Source organism: Eriocheir sinensis, chromosome 59 (genome assembly GCF_024679095.1).
Source record: "Eriocheir sinensis breed Jianghai 21 chromosome 59, ASM2467909v1, whole genome shotgun sequence".
Taxonomy (NCBI): domain Eukaryota; kingdom Metazoa; phylum Arthropoda; class Malacostraca; order Decapoda; family Varunidae; genus Eriocheir; species Eriocheir sinensis.
Window position 1 is genome coordinate 3,167,998 of NC_066567.1, and position 14,273 is coordinate 3,182,270.

Genomic DNA, 14,273 nt, shown 5'->3' on the forward strand with positions numbered 1-14,273 from the left:
ACTACTAATAATAATAATAATAATAATAATAATAATAATAATAATAGTGCTAGGGCAATTAAGTTGAGAATCCCCTATCCGATATCCCTGGGACCAAAAAAGTTATGGATTTCAGATTCTTTCAGGGCTAAAGGAGACTCAATGATGCACTTTTGTGATGTATTAGAGGTGTTTAGAAAGCATCACAGAACACAAATATAAGGGTGGATAAGTTTCTACATATTTGTATTAACTTTCAATTCTATTTTTCCCACTTATTTATGTTTTTTTTTCTTTTTTGTCTTGTTGCAAAATATACAAAATTAATGATGAGGAAACAATATGGATACATCACATGATACTGGCCCGCCACTCTGCCCACACACATCTTAAATTAGTGTTAGTTTGTTTTGGCTATTTCAGCATTATCCAATTCATTTATTTATTCTGTTATTGGTTCAGTTCTTTTCTTGTTTTTCCTTTGGGTGGCACTACTTACAGCTTTCTGTGGACCAAGGTAACGTTTTTCAGTTCTTCTCCAACTTCTTTTTTCCTAATCATACCTTTCTTATATGCCAATTAGAATTAATGTTTTCTTTGAATCAGATTCTTGTATTGACACTTTAATTTCCATAGCAATTTTTACTTAACTTTTTTCTAATATTATTATTTTTTTTCTGGAATGGGCCCACTATTTGGTTTTGCTTTATTTTCACACTTAACCATTGTTTTCACCAATCCTCTATGGTCCACACACTCAGTCATCGTTAAGTAAATCAGGCTCTTGCAGACCATTGATTTTGAAGGTTCACCTCAAGTTTTGTGGGTTATGTCACGTGTTGTGCTGTGTGGCAGTCTATCTGGCCCTTGTGAATTTGACATTATGTCATAAGTCCTCACTGAGCCACCATGGAACCCATACCCAGCACCTCTTGAGAAAATATAGGAAAACACATTGTGGAGGAAAGGATGAGATGGATGGGAAAGTGAAGATTATTCTGAGTGCAATGACAGCAGTGATGATACATTGTGAGCTGTGACAGCAGTAGTGAGAGTGATGTCATTGACAGTAGTAAGGTTGAGGCCGCCTCCAGGACACCAAAGAACACTGTTTGGTGCCGGCAGTTCACAAAACCAGCTACTTTTCACACCATCGCTGTGACTATTGAGCAATGTTTTGTAATCTGGATTTCACCGCTCTGTTAAGCCAGTTAACGCTTCATGCAATATTAATTAACAAAAATAAGATCTGCTCAAGAACATTCTAAGAAAACAACAGCTGTCACTTAAGGGTTAAACATTTGTAATGTCCTAATTTTCCTAAATACTAGGCTACTACAAATCTTCTTTGTTTCTACGTAATTCACTGTTTTTCTTGCTCAAAAGTTTTAATCCTCACCAAAACCACTTGTAAGAAATACAAGTTCCATCTAGTGATCCTTTCCTCACAACTGCTTATTTAATAATAATAATTATCATCTTATCTATCAGTCTCTCTCATCATCATCCCTACAATCACTTCTAATAACTTACATTCATCTACAAACTTGAAAACATTCTTAAAAATAATAATAATAATAATAATGCATGAACATATCTACAGATTCTTTAGTTATTTTTCCACCCATACATCCACTACATTAATAGTCTTCACCTCAGCAACCTTCATTCATGCGCATATAAAGAGAAAAATAAACACCAATAATAATGTATGCATGTGTGTGTGTGTGTGTGTGTGTGTGTGTGTGTGTGTGTGTGTGTGTGTGTGTGTTACAGCATTCCTCCACCACTACCACTATTACCACCAGTTTCAGCACCACCACCACCACCACCTCCCTCCCTTTCAATAACTTCACCACTCTCACCACCACAGCTATCACCATCAAAGCACATCACCACTACTGAACCAGCTCATCACCACCATCAGGTCTTGTCACCATTACACAACCAAACCACACAACACCATCCTCACCACCAGTCCAGAGCTGCATCACAATCAGTCACCACCCACCAAGCAGGTCACACCATACACCCCAAACAGTCACACCAATAAGTTAAGATGGTATGTACACAGTTTGGCTTTTTGATATACTTATATAACAAGATACTTCACCTCACAATCATGTATAATCATCATTATCATCAATATATCATCATGGAGTCACCCTCAAATCACACTCGTTTCAATCATAACTAAAATCAGATAACCTTTAATAAGTTGAGGATAAAAAAGATAAAATACTACAGTAGGGTGCTGAAACATGCAAGACTCTGAGTGAAACATAAGCTTGGTCTACTAAAATGTACACTATTTAGCACCTATGGGTTGTGCTGTTTGAATTTCACTTGTTTAACTTGGTTCCCCATTAAATTTCTCTCATTATGGTCAGTGAGTTGTGCCACTTTAACCCGGTAGCAGTGACGGGCCAAATTTGTGGCTTTACCATGTAGCAGCGACGGGCCAAATTTGTGGCTTTACCGTGTAGCAGCGACGGGCCAAATTTGTGGCTTTACCGTGTAGCAGCGACGGGCCAAATTTGTGGCTTTACCGTGTAGCAGCGACGGACCAAATTTGTGGCTTTACCGTGTAGCAGCGACGGGCCAAATTTATGGCTTTACCGTGTAGCAGTGACAGGCCAAATTTGTGCCATGATATAAACCCCCCAAAATAGACTATACATAATCTGATCACAAATGCTGATATATATTATGAAATGGTTTGTGTGAGGGGTGATTTTTTCTCATTTTTCTCGCTTGGAGGGACCATTAAGAAACGTGATCCCCGCTGCTACTGGGTTAAACCTGCTCATAGTATTACACAACGCTGCCAGATTGTCATACTCAGTTTCTCATATTTCCCGATTTTCATCCCAAAAACTGTTTCCTGGGCCACAATAATGAGATTTATTTATAGTTATTGTTGAAATGGTTTACTATCCCTGTTTTCTGGTGATATTTATGGGGGAGAAGCTGGTAATTGTGATGCTCTGAGTACGATAATCTGGTAACGGTGATATTACATAGTTTCCTGTTGAATATTTTGTAGCTCACTCACAAATCATGCAACTTGATCTCACACTCTTCAAGACTTTACTGTTTGATGATCACCAACATACGTCATCTTATACAGTCACCCTTAGACCATGCACCAGTTAAAATTACTTGTAAACACAATCATCTTTACGGCACACATGAAGATATATGTGAAGATAATAAACTAGAATACAGAAATGAGCTATGTGGCACTATGAAGAGAAAATATTGCGGGAAAACGTCATGTGTTATCTTGTCGGGAAGAAGCGAGATAAAAAAATAGTGTCAAATATATAAGGGCGGAATTATTAGTACGGATATGAAGGAAAAACATTATAAGGGCATTAATGTAGTAAGTAGCGGTATTAAGATAATTAGGACATGGAAGATTTAAAACGGTTAGTTGCATCTGAGGAATATTGAGGGAAATAAAAAAAGAGATGAAAGAGGTAGTGTGTGTGTGTGTTATATATTTGAGAGGTAGTAGGAAAATTGACAGGATAGTTAGGTTGGAACTGAGGAAGACGAGGAATATAAAAAGGGAGAGAGGTACTGGGTGTGTTTTACTACAGAGGAAGATTAACAGGACATTTAGTTTACATTTGAGGGAATAAAAAAGACGAAAGAAGTACTGGGAATGTGTTTTAGCTCAGAGGTAGTTGTTGAGGGTAGTGTTGAAATGACTTATGACAAAATTGTGCACCTATGAATCCTGAATCAGAATGAGGCATATGTGGATTGAAAACAGAGAGTCCCCAGGTGAAAAATAAGGTGGACACATGCAGGCTATATGGAACTTTAAAAAAAATAGAGGGAAAGGAGGCGAGTAAAAAAGAAAGGTATTAAAGTTGAAGATAGATAGTGTGCATTATCAATCTTTGAAAAGAAGGAAGTGCAAGCAAAGTTAGATGGTCATTATAGACAGTGAAAAGGAAGATACATGAAAGAAACTGGGATTGTATTACAGATGAGGAAAGGAGACAGTAAGAAGGTATAAAGAACAAAGAAAACAAGTGTAAATTGCCTCTGAGGGGAAAGAAAGGACTCAAAATCAAACCACAGATAATCACTTTGTAAACTCAACAACACTAGCCACCCTTCTTTGAGTATACCATGCTTACACATAACTGATCCAAGGTACTTAAACTCATTGACCTCCATTTCTTCACCATTCAAAATTATTTTGCATTCTTTTTCACATTCAATTCCCACTCTATATGGGCATACAAAATCTACAACCTCACTTCTACTTCGCTCACAAACCATCACTTTATTTTTGTTGACATTTACTTTCAGCTTTCTCCTGTTACAGACACTATCAAAAACACAGACCAAATTTTGTAGGTCACTTTAATTTTCTGCAATGAGCACCGTGTCATCAGCAAACAGTATCGAATTCAGTACCCACTTCCTTCCCTCATCGAACAGTCTTACTCCAACTTCTCCAACTTTGCCCTTAATTTCTCTAATAACACCATCCATATAAATATTGAATGACCATGGTGACATGACACACCCTTGTCCTAAGCCATTTTTTAAGCTACTTTTATTACAAATTCCCAAACACAAAATGTTAGCTTATTCACCTTCAGTATCACCATTTTTCTTGCCCTCACTCTACAAATCATGCATTATAATCATGAATTCACTACACATACAACCTCTCTCAACTGATGGAAATATCTTATAAACCAAAAAGGAATTAAATATCAAAATCAACTTTGGGATTAGTCATATACAAACACCTTCATGATAAAATGTTAGTGTGTATAATGACAGCAATATTATGGCCTTCCCTTCATTAAACACAGAAACTTCAATACTCCAGTCCTCATAGTTACACTCCTCACTTTAGACTTTTTTATATTCACCATTCTCAGATTATCTCCAGTCACCATCACTACAGGTACAAAGCCATTATACACTGCCATACTCTATACACTTCATTATATTCACCCTTCATCCTTTCAGTGTATCGCCATTCACCATCACTACAGATACAAAGCCATGATACACTGCCATACTCTATACACTTCATTATGTTCACCCTTCATTCTTTCAATTGTATCTCCATTTACCATCACTACAGGTACAAAGCCAACATACACTGCCATACTCTATACACTTCATTATATTCACCCTTCATCCTTTCAGTTGTATCTCCATTCACCATCACTACAGGTACAAAGCCAACATACACTCCCATACTCTAAACACTTCATTATATTCACCCTTTCAACCTTATCTCCATTCACCCTCACTACGAGCACACCATATAAGACCGTTCACTATACAAGAACAATGCCCACTATAGTAACTTACGCCCACACTGCCCTTTTCACTATCATCACTATAATACAACCCAGCTTACTTATGCTTATAAAAAAAATAATCTTAAATGCCATAATGATCACTACACAACATGTACGGAAAGAAAAATAGAAGTTCAGCTATATGTATACAGTCTTAAGGAAGAAAAGGATAAAGAACACACACTCAGTTATACATAGAGAAGAAAAAATACTCACTCATATAGAAACTAATGAAGAAAAAGGGATACAGCACACTCACTCGTACATAGAAGAAAACACTCACTCATATAGAAATTTATGAAGAAAAAGGGATACAGAACACTCACTCAGTTATACAAAGAGAAGAAAAACACTCACTTAGTTATACAGAAGTTAACCCGGTAGCAGTGACGGGCCAAATTTGTGGCTTTACCGTGTTGCAGCGATGGGCCAAATTTGTGCCATGATTTAACCCCCCCAAAATAGATGGTACATAAACTGATCACAAATGCTTTGATATATATTATGAAATGGTTTGTGTGAGTGATGATTTTTTCTCATTTTTCTTGCTTAGAGGGACCATTAAGAAACATGATCCCTGCTGCTACTGGGTTAATGAAGAAAAAAAGGATACAGAACACTCACTCAGTTATACAACGAGAAGAAAAAAACTCATTCAATATTAACAGAAACTCAAAGAAGAAAAAATCAATTATACAAAATCAGAGAAGAAAAATATTCACTCAACTATGCAAACTGAAAAACAAAAGAATCAGTTATGGTGACTCATGAAGGAATGCACTCACTCAATACTCAAAGAAAAGAAAAAAATCACTCAATTATACATAGAGCAGAAAATAAAATATATCACAAACTATTCAATTTTCACACCTGTAGCTGAATAATAAGAGAATAAAGTAAAAAAATGTCGACACAGAGGAAAAAAAACACAACTATACTGTGATAAAACGGGAAAACTCACACTTGTACAGTTAAAGGTAAGTTGGGGTCCCATATGCACAGGTGTAAATGACAGGTGAATAGTGTCACCTGTATATATAAGTGACCTCTTCAATAAATACAAAATCAATTAATGAAAAATAAATAATCAGACTCACCATATGATTTCACAAACAACACAACCCCCAATTAAAAAGGAGAAAAATAGAAGTGCAAAACTATATGAAAAGAAGAGAGAAACAATCCCCTATACACACAAATGCCCACATACACTCATGCCTTCATTATACAAACTCTATCCCTTCAAACTTGTAATCTCCGACTTTGGTCTCAGGTAAGAGGACCTTCCCATCGATGGTGAAGGCCATGATGAAGGTGGCAATTTTTCCTTCCACCTCCTCTGACTTGAGTGCCACTATGAGGTTCTCCTTGGTGCCGGGGACAAACTTGATGCTGGAGAAGCCGTGTGTCGGGATCTTGTCTCCAATGTGTTTGACCTGAGAGGGGTTAGAGTAAGTAACGATGTACAAAATAAACACACACATACAAACACATAACACACTCTCTGTAAATGATAAATGATTCCACCACCTATGGGGATCAACATCAAGAGGACTCGGTAAGAAGCTAAAAATAAAGACGCGATAAAGTTAAAACTGTTTCCTAAACCTAACAAACCATGAACTGAATGATGTGTGCAAGTTTGAGGAATTACAAATGCTTATCTACACGCTCTCACATATGCACACACACACAGAACAACCATGATTTTGAGACTTAGATAAAAGCAGATATGGGGGCAGCTCAACACGAGATTAATCCTGTGCACTAGAAATAGATAAATGCACACACACTCACCTTGACCTCCTCGAAGCCCTCAGAGGCCAGCAGCATGAGGTCAGTGCCTTTGTACTCGTCATCTGCTTCATTGTACCGCTTGGTGGAGGCACGGCGCGGCAGGAACACCCATCGCTGCAGCACATCCCCTGCCCACACACACGCCTCGTGGATCATGTACCCTGCGGAGGATGGGGGCAAGGTGAGGTGAGGGTGGCAATGAGTGAGATGAGAGATGAGGTAGATGTTGGTTTGTTTTTTACAGCAAGGGAGGAAGCTCAAAGGCAAAAAACAAAACAAAATCAGCAACAACAAAAAAAAGCCTTCTAAATGCTGCTCCAACATAAGAATAAAGAACAAGAGTGATGATGAAGTGGGGACAAAGTGGTGACAAGACAATCGTTATTAAGTGTGGTGGTGATGAAGAGAGCAGAGTGGTGACGAGACAACCATTATTAAGCGTGGTGGTGATGAAGTGTAGAAAGTGTGACAAGACAAACAGCCATTAAGTGTGTGGCAGCAAAGAGGTAAGGGTGGGTGAAGAGGATAACAAAGTGGTGATGAGTAAAGAAATGACGCTTTTTCATATCTTACAAAATCGCCAAACAACTCTAAGAAAGGAATACTCAGCCCTATTTCTTCATGACTTTAACCCGGTAGCAGCGACGGGCCAAATTTGTGGCTTCACCGTGTAGCAGCGACGGGCCAAATTTGTGGCTTCACCGTGTAGCAGCGACGGGCCAAATTTGTGGCTTCACCGTGTAGCAGCGACGGGCCAAATTTGTGGCTTCACCGTGTAGCAGCGACTGGCCACGTTTGTGGCGTCACCGTGTAGTGACAGGCCAAATTTGTGGCTTCACCGTGTAGCAGCGACGGGCCAAATTTGGCTTCACCGTGTAGCAGTGACGGGCCAAATTTGTGGCTTCACCGATGTAGTGACGGGCCAAATTTGTGGCTTCACCGTGTAGCAGCGACGGGCCAAATTTGTGGCTTCACCGTGTAGCAGCGACGGGCCAAATTTGTGCCATGATATAAACCCCAAAAAATAGATGATACATAATCTGATCACAATTGCTTTGATATATATTATGAAATGGTTTGTGTGAGGGGTGATTTTTTCTAATTTTTCTCACTTGGAGGGACCATTAAGAAACATGATCCCCACTGCTTCAGGGTTAAATAACATTCTAATCTTTCACAGGATATTGGATAGTTGTTCCCATAAGCCTTATTTAGATAGTTATATAGTTGAGATGGAACACATATACTAACTACCTAACTATCCATCTCAACTATAGAAATATCTAAATAAGGCTTTTGGGAACAACTATTCAATACAGGAGGTAAGTTTAATGCTTTTCTCATCGTCAATAAAATCATAAAATGCTCTTATGGAAAGGGTACGCAGTCCTTGGTGCTCATAACTCTCAATGACAGTCACAACATGCAAGAAAGAGGGAGACAAAAATACATGTTCATACTATAAAAAAGTGTATCAATCCTTTTATATACACATACAAACAAGCAATTAAAAAAGAAGGAAAACAATTAAATAAACAGCAAGGACAGTAAAACAACAAACAAAAAAAATAGACAAAAAAGTAAAACAAAAATGAAAAGCAAACAAAAAAAGAACAAAGACAATAAAAGAAACGGTAAAAAACACACAAAAAGTAAAATGCAAAAGAATGAAAAGTAAAACCAAACAAACATACAAAGACAACAAATAAAAACAAAAAGAAAGGGAGAGCAATGACATCAAACAAGAATAAAAAGCACAAATAACATCATCATCATCATCATTGTCATTTAACGTTTTTTTTTACAGCAGAGTCGTCAGTTCAAGGGGATAAAAAATGTAACAAATGTGAAAAAAAAGCCCACTGGACATTAAACGACAATGATGATGATGATGTTTGTGCTTTTTATTCTTGTTTGATGTCTTTGTTTTTCCTTTTCAACAACAAAATAAAAACAAGAATCTCACCGGGGAAGTATATGCCGACGCTCTCCCTCAGCTTCTCATAATTCTTGGTCCAGTCGTGGTGCTCGACGTGGCCATGGGTGGTGATCGTCTTCACCCACTGGGGGTTATGGTTGACGAGCTCCCCCATGGAAGTGGTCCATTCCTTGCCCAGGCCCCCGACGATGAGGGTCTCGTCCTTCACCGTCGCCCACTCACTCTTGAAGCCTGGGAGTGGTGGGAATTGGAGGTGGGTGATGAGGTGGGTGTTGGGTAATGAGGTGATGATGAGGTGGTGGTTGGGAGATAAAGTGATGGGAGTTGTGTGTGTGTGTGTGTCTTGAAGTGTGTGGGAATGTGGTGTGTATATATTGTGAGTCGAGATGAAAGTGTGTTAGTGTGTGTGAGTGAGTGGGTCTGTTTGTATTGTGTGTAGGTGTGGGTGTGGGTGTTGGGGTGAGTGAGAGTGAAATAGTGGAAGGCATTTTTGTAAGTGTGTGAAAGAGCGGGGGTGCCTACATTGTGTCTGGATGTGTGTGTGTGTCCTCACCTTTCCTCTCCCTGCCATTGCCGTCAGTGAGGATAACCCAGGGTATGGTGCGCCCCCCCTGCAGGTCCACCTCATAGATGACGCCGGTGCGGTCGTCCACAGCGTAGAGGCGGCCGTTGAACACCACCAGCTCGGACAGTTCCATCCCCCGGCCCCCGTACGCCATGTTGGAGGAGAGGGTGACCAGCTCCTTGTCCCACTCCACGCTGACCTCCTGGCTCTCCACGTTCACTATCAGATGACCCTGAGGTGGAGAGAGAGTGGATTGTTATTGTTGGATGTTTTGCACTATTGTCAACTTGGGGATGTGCTAAGTCCTAAACCCATTTCAACACACAATAACCTTCACTTAATCACATTGCAACACACAATCGGCTTAACCCATTTCAACATATCCCTTTTTTTTATTTTGCTTTTGAGAACCAGTGACATAGCAGGCTTTTTTTCCTGTACCTTTTTTGCCCTTGAGCTTCCTCCTTTACTGTAAAAAAATAAATAAATGAAAAAATAAAAACATAATCCACTTAAACCTATTCCATACCCCAACACTCACTTTCTTGAGGTAGCTGATCCAGGTGTTCTTCTCCGTGGGGTGTTTGGAGGCTTGGTCGAGGTCCGAGACGATGGCAATGCGATACTTGATGTAGCCTCGGTCGCTGTAGACGGGGGTGCTCAGGGGGTAGGTACTGAGGGAGGGAAGATAATGGGAGGATTGTTATTATTGTTTATTTGGCCCTATTGTCTTCTTGGGGATATGCCGAGTAAGGAAGGAAGGAAAGTGTTGTTTTATTGCATCATCATCTAAGGGCATGTGCTGAGGAATGGAAGAAGATGGAAGAACGGAAGATGATGGGAGGATTATTATTACTGGTTATTTCGCCCTATTGTCTTTTTGGGGATGTGCTACGGCAGGGACGGTGAGTACTGTGGTGCTGTATCATCATCTGAGGGCCTTGTACTGAGGGAAGGAAGAAGGGAATAGTGCTAATGTATTATTCTTTCATTTTGTCTTTCAAAGGGCATATACTGTGAAGGGCTGCTATTTCCCTGTCTTTCCTTTTTCTACAGCTTCCTCTCCTTCCTTATCTATCCCCTGTCAACCTTGTCCCTTGCCATTCTACCTTCCTCTTTTTATCTTGCCTTTCTACTACTACTACTTCTGCTACAACTATTACTTGTTATTACTACCACAACCATTATTACTCCTACCACTTCTACCATCCTTATTATTCTTCCTCCTCTTCCCTCTTTATTACTATTCTCATACTCTACTCTTAGCCCCTTTCCTACTCTTCCTTTCCCTCCCTCACCTCTCTCTCACACCTCACCTGTTATAGAACCCGGAGACCCAGGGCTTGTGTTTGGGGTGGATGTGGTCCTCGCCGTGGCCCAAGAGGTCGGTGGTCAGGTTGCTGGAGCCATAGCGAGAGGAGGGCATCACCAGGAACAGAACCAGAAGCGCTATGAGGCCAACCACTGCCACTAGCGTTACAAACTTTGTCTGCGGAGAAGAAGGATAAAGAGAAACGGGGTAAGGAGGAAGAGATGTTGAATAAGGAGGAATGGGGCAAGGAGGAAGAGACGTTGAGTTATGGTCTTATTCTGGGTGTGAAGATGTGAATTAGTGGATTATTTGTGCTTCCTTAATAGAGGGGAGAAGGGTATGAGGTGAAAGATATAAGTAAGTAAGGAGAGAAGAGGAAAAAGGTGAGAGATATGAATAAGTGAGGAGAGAAGATAAAATGAGATGAAAGATATGAGTAAGTGAAGAGAGCAGAGAAAAAGAGGTGAAAGATTTGAATGTGAAGAAAAGAGAAAAGAAGTGAAAGATATGAATAAGTGAAGAAAAGAGAAAAGAGGTGAAGGATATGAATAAGTGAGGAGAGTAGAGAAAAAGAGGTGAAAGATTTGAATGTGAAGAAAAGAGAAAAGAAGTGAAAGATATGAATAAGTGAAGAAAAGAGAAAAGAGGTGAAGGATATGAATAAGTGAGGAGAGCAGAGAAAAAGAGGTGAAAGATATGAATAAGTGAAGAAAAGAGAAGAGAGGTGAAGGATATGAATAAGTGAGGAGAGCAGAGAAAAAGAGGTGAAAGATATGAATAAGTGAGGAGAGTAGAGAAAAAGAGGTGAAAGATATGAATAAGTGAAGAAAAGAGAAGAGAGGTGAAGGATATGAATAAGTGAAGAAAAGAGAAAAGAGGTGAAGGATATGAATAAGTGAGGAGAGTAGAGAAAAAGAGGTGAAAGATATGAATAAGTGAAGAAAAGAAGTGAAAGATGAGTAAGTGAAGAGAGAAGAGAAAAAGATGGAGATATTGAGAGAAAGATAAGATGAAAAGTGGAGGTAAATTCTGGGTGTGGAAGTGTGCATGAGTGAGTTATTTATGTTTCTTGCGTGGAAGAAATGAAAGAGAAAAAAAAGGAAATAGACTGAACAGAGGATAATAAAAATGTAAACGCATACAAAGAAGCATAAAAATGACAAGTGGATGAAACAAAAAGTGAGATTAACAAAGAGAGATTACAGTACAAGGAATAAAGGAAGATTAACAAAAATGATACTACAGTACAAGAAAAAGTAAGATTAACTGATGAGACTAGAGGAAAAAAGTAAGAGTGACCAAGACTAGCTATGGTACAGGAAAAAAGTAAGATTAACTGATGAGACTAAAGGAAAAAAGTAAGAGTGACAAGGACTAGCTATGGTACAGGAAAAAGTAAGATTAACTGATGAGACTAAAGGAAAAAAGTAAGAGTGACCAGGACTAGCTATGGTACAGGAAAAAGTAAGATTAACTGATGAGACTAAAGGAAAAAAGTAAGAGTGACCAGGACCAGCTACAGTACAGGAAAAAAGTAAGAATGACCAATAATAAACTACAGTAGGGGAAAGAAGTAAGATTGGCCAGCAAGAGATTACAAGACAAAAATATAGTAGGACTGACCAAAAAGAGACTACAGGACAGGAATTAACCTCTTGGATGCAGACCTCCTACAAGAAGACATCACCAAGCAACAGGAGTGAAGCAAAAAGTGTCTGCTGCAGTTCAATGAAGAAAAATGTAGTCATGCACCTTGGCAGGGGAAATCCAGCATACCAATACCACATGGGAAACACTCCATTATCCACCACAGAGACAAAGAAAGACCTGGGAGTGTAATGTTACCAGGCTACCAGTGAAGGTGAAATCTTTGCCAATCACTGCAGAGGGGTTAACCAAGACTGACTAACAAGAGACAAAGGGACAAGAAATCACTAAGCCTGACTAACAAGAAATGGGGAAAAAAGTGAGATCAATCAAGAGGAGACTACAGTGACTCCACCCACTTACCTGTAAATGTAAGGTGGAGTTCCCCACCCTGTAGGAGAGAGGTGCACGGCTGAACACGGCCTGCCTCATATCTAACGCCCGACTGGGGTTGTCGATCATTTTTTCCTCCAGTGGATTGGACATGAGGCCCAAAAAGTCACCTCACACATACAACAGATGAGGAGAGTGGCAGTTCTCTATCCTAGGAGAGAAACAGACATTATCATCCTCTGAGGGGATGTGAGGAGAGGAAAAGATCATCATTACATCATCCTCACCCATTACTAATCCACTGCATGACAAAGCCCTTTCCCAACCTTCTGCATCATTCTCGGACTGAAAGTGGTGGAACAGACATGAATAACTTAAGAAGACTGTGAGGGGAGGAGTAAAGGATGCTACATGATCTAAAATAAATGAAATTAGTAACATGATAAGCTTTAAAAATTAACCAAGACTACAAACTAAAAGGGTAAGAGAAAAGGATGCTAAGTGATCTAAACTGGCTGAATATAGTGGTATGACTTGCTTACCTGGTTCTTACCTGGTTGGGCTCCCTTGGAGGGAACCCCACAGTGGCTAGCACGCCAGTCTTGTGTATTAGAGAACAACAGAAATCCAAGACAAAGAAAGATATGACTGGAAAGTGCGCTAAAAGCCTGGTAATAAGTAGATTGAGCTCAGTAATGAAATAAAGTGTCTCCCAGGAACTCACCAAGTCCCTTCTTGAAAGACAACACACCACAAGGTAGGATGGCCTCAGTGCTGCCATACCGAACACATTTAAGGGAACACAGTGCTTCTAGACAACACACACAGCACAGTAAGCAAAGGAGTCCCCGGTGAAGCCCTCCCTGGCCACCCCTACACCAGGAAACACAAAACCATCACCATGCCTTACCATCATATCACAAGGTAGGGCGGCGTCAGAGCTTCCATACCGAACACATTTAAAGAAACACAGAGCTCCTAGACAATCAAAACAACCTTATGAGCCAACAAGTCCCAAGAGAAGCCCTCCCTGGCCACCCACAGACCAGGAAACACAATTACACTTCCTCTTTCCACACTCGACCTTGGTGCAAACTGACCCTCCCAGACTGTAGACCTCCCTCCTCCTGGCTCTCTCCCGACCTCTCATCCGCCCTACCTTGCCCTGGCGGCGTGGATCATGACCTGGGGTGGCCGGCGGGGCGAGGGCGCTGCAGGGACACAGGTGTTCATGACATGTCACAGATGCACGGGGCAGGACAGCGGGGGACGGGACGTGGCATGTTTGAGTCGCCGCAACGGGGTGACTATTAAATGCACCAAGTTTTTTGTTTACTTTTCCTTATTTGGGGGTTT

The 14,273-nt window shown here is 40.2% G+C and overlaps 1 protein-coding gene and 1 long non-coding RNA gene across 6 annotated transcripts; one reads left to right on the top strand and one right to left on the bottom strand.

The window, feature by feature from the left end:
• Positions 1-20: 20 nt before the first annotated feature.
• LOC126985388 (uncharacterized) lies at positions 21-5,665 on the top strand. 2 transcript variants are annotated; one of them, XR_007738663.1, is made up of 2 exons: positions 21-4,918; positions 5,010-5,665. It is a non-coding gene; the product is annotated as an uncharacterized LOC126985388 (long non-coding RNA). The 2 variants fall into 2 exon arrangements; XR_007738662.1 differs by having other exon boundaries at positions 5,102-5,665.
• LOC126985381 (soluble calcium-activated nucleotidase 1-like) lies at positions 1,688-14,232 on the bottom strand. Of its 4 annotated transcripts, none has more exons than XM_050840179.1 (8): positions 14,077-14,232; positions 12,948-13,128; positions 10,942-11,114; positions 10,167-10,299; positions 9,614-9,857; positions 9,088-9,291; positions 7,122-7,282; positions 1,688-6,760 (listed from the first exon to the last, which is right to left on the bottom strand). In XM_050840179.1, exons 2-8 carry the CDS (start codon positions 13,068-13,070, stop codon positions 6,548-6,550), a joined length of 1,251 nt encoding a protein of 416 aa, XP_050696136.1. In that variant the 5' UTR covers positions 13,071-13,128; positions 14,077-14,232; the 3' UTR covers positions 1,688-6,547. The 4 variants fall into 4 exon arrangements, with proteins under 4 accessions (XP_050696136.1, XP_050696138.1, XP_050696139.1 ...); XM_050840181.1 differs by having other exon boundaries at positions 14,103-14,209; XM_050840182.1 differs by lacking the exon at positions 14,077-14,232 and adding an exon at positions 14,018-14,036.
• Between the last annotated feature and the right edge of the window lie 41 nt (positions 14,233-14,273).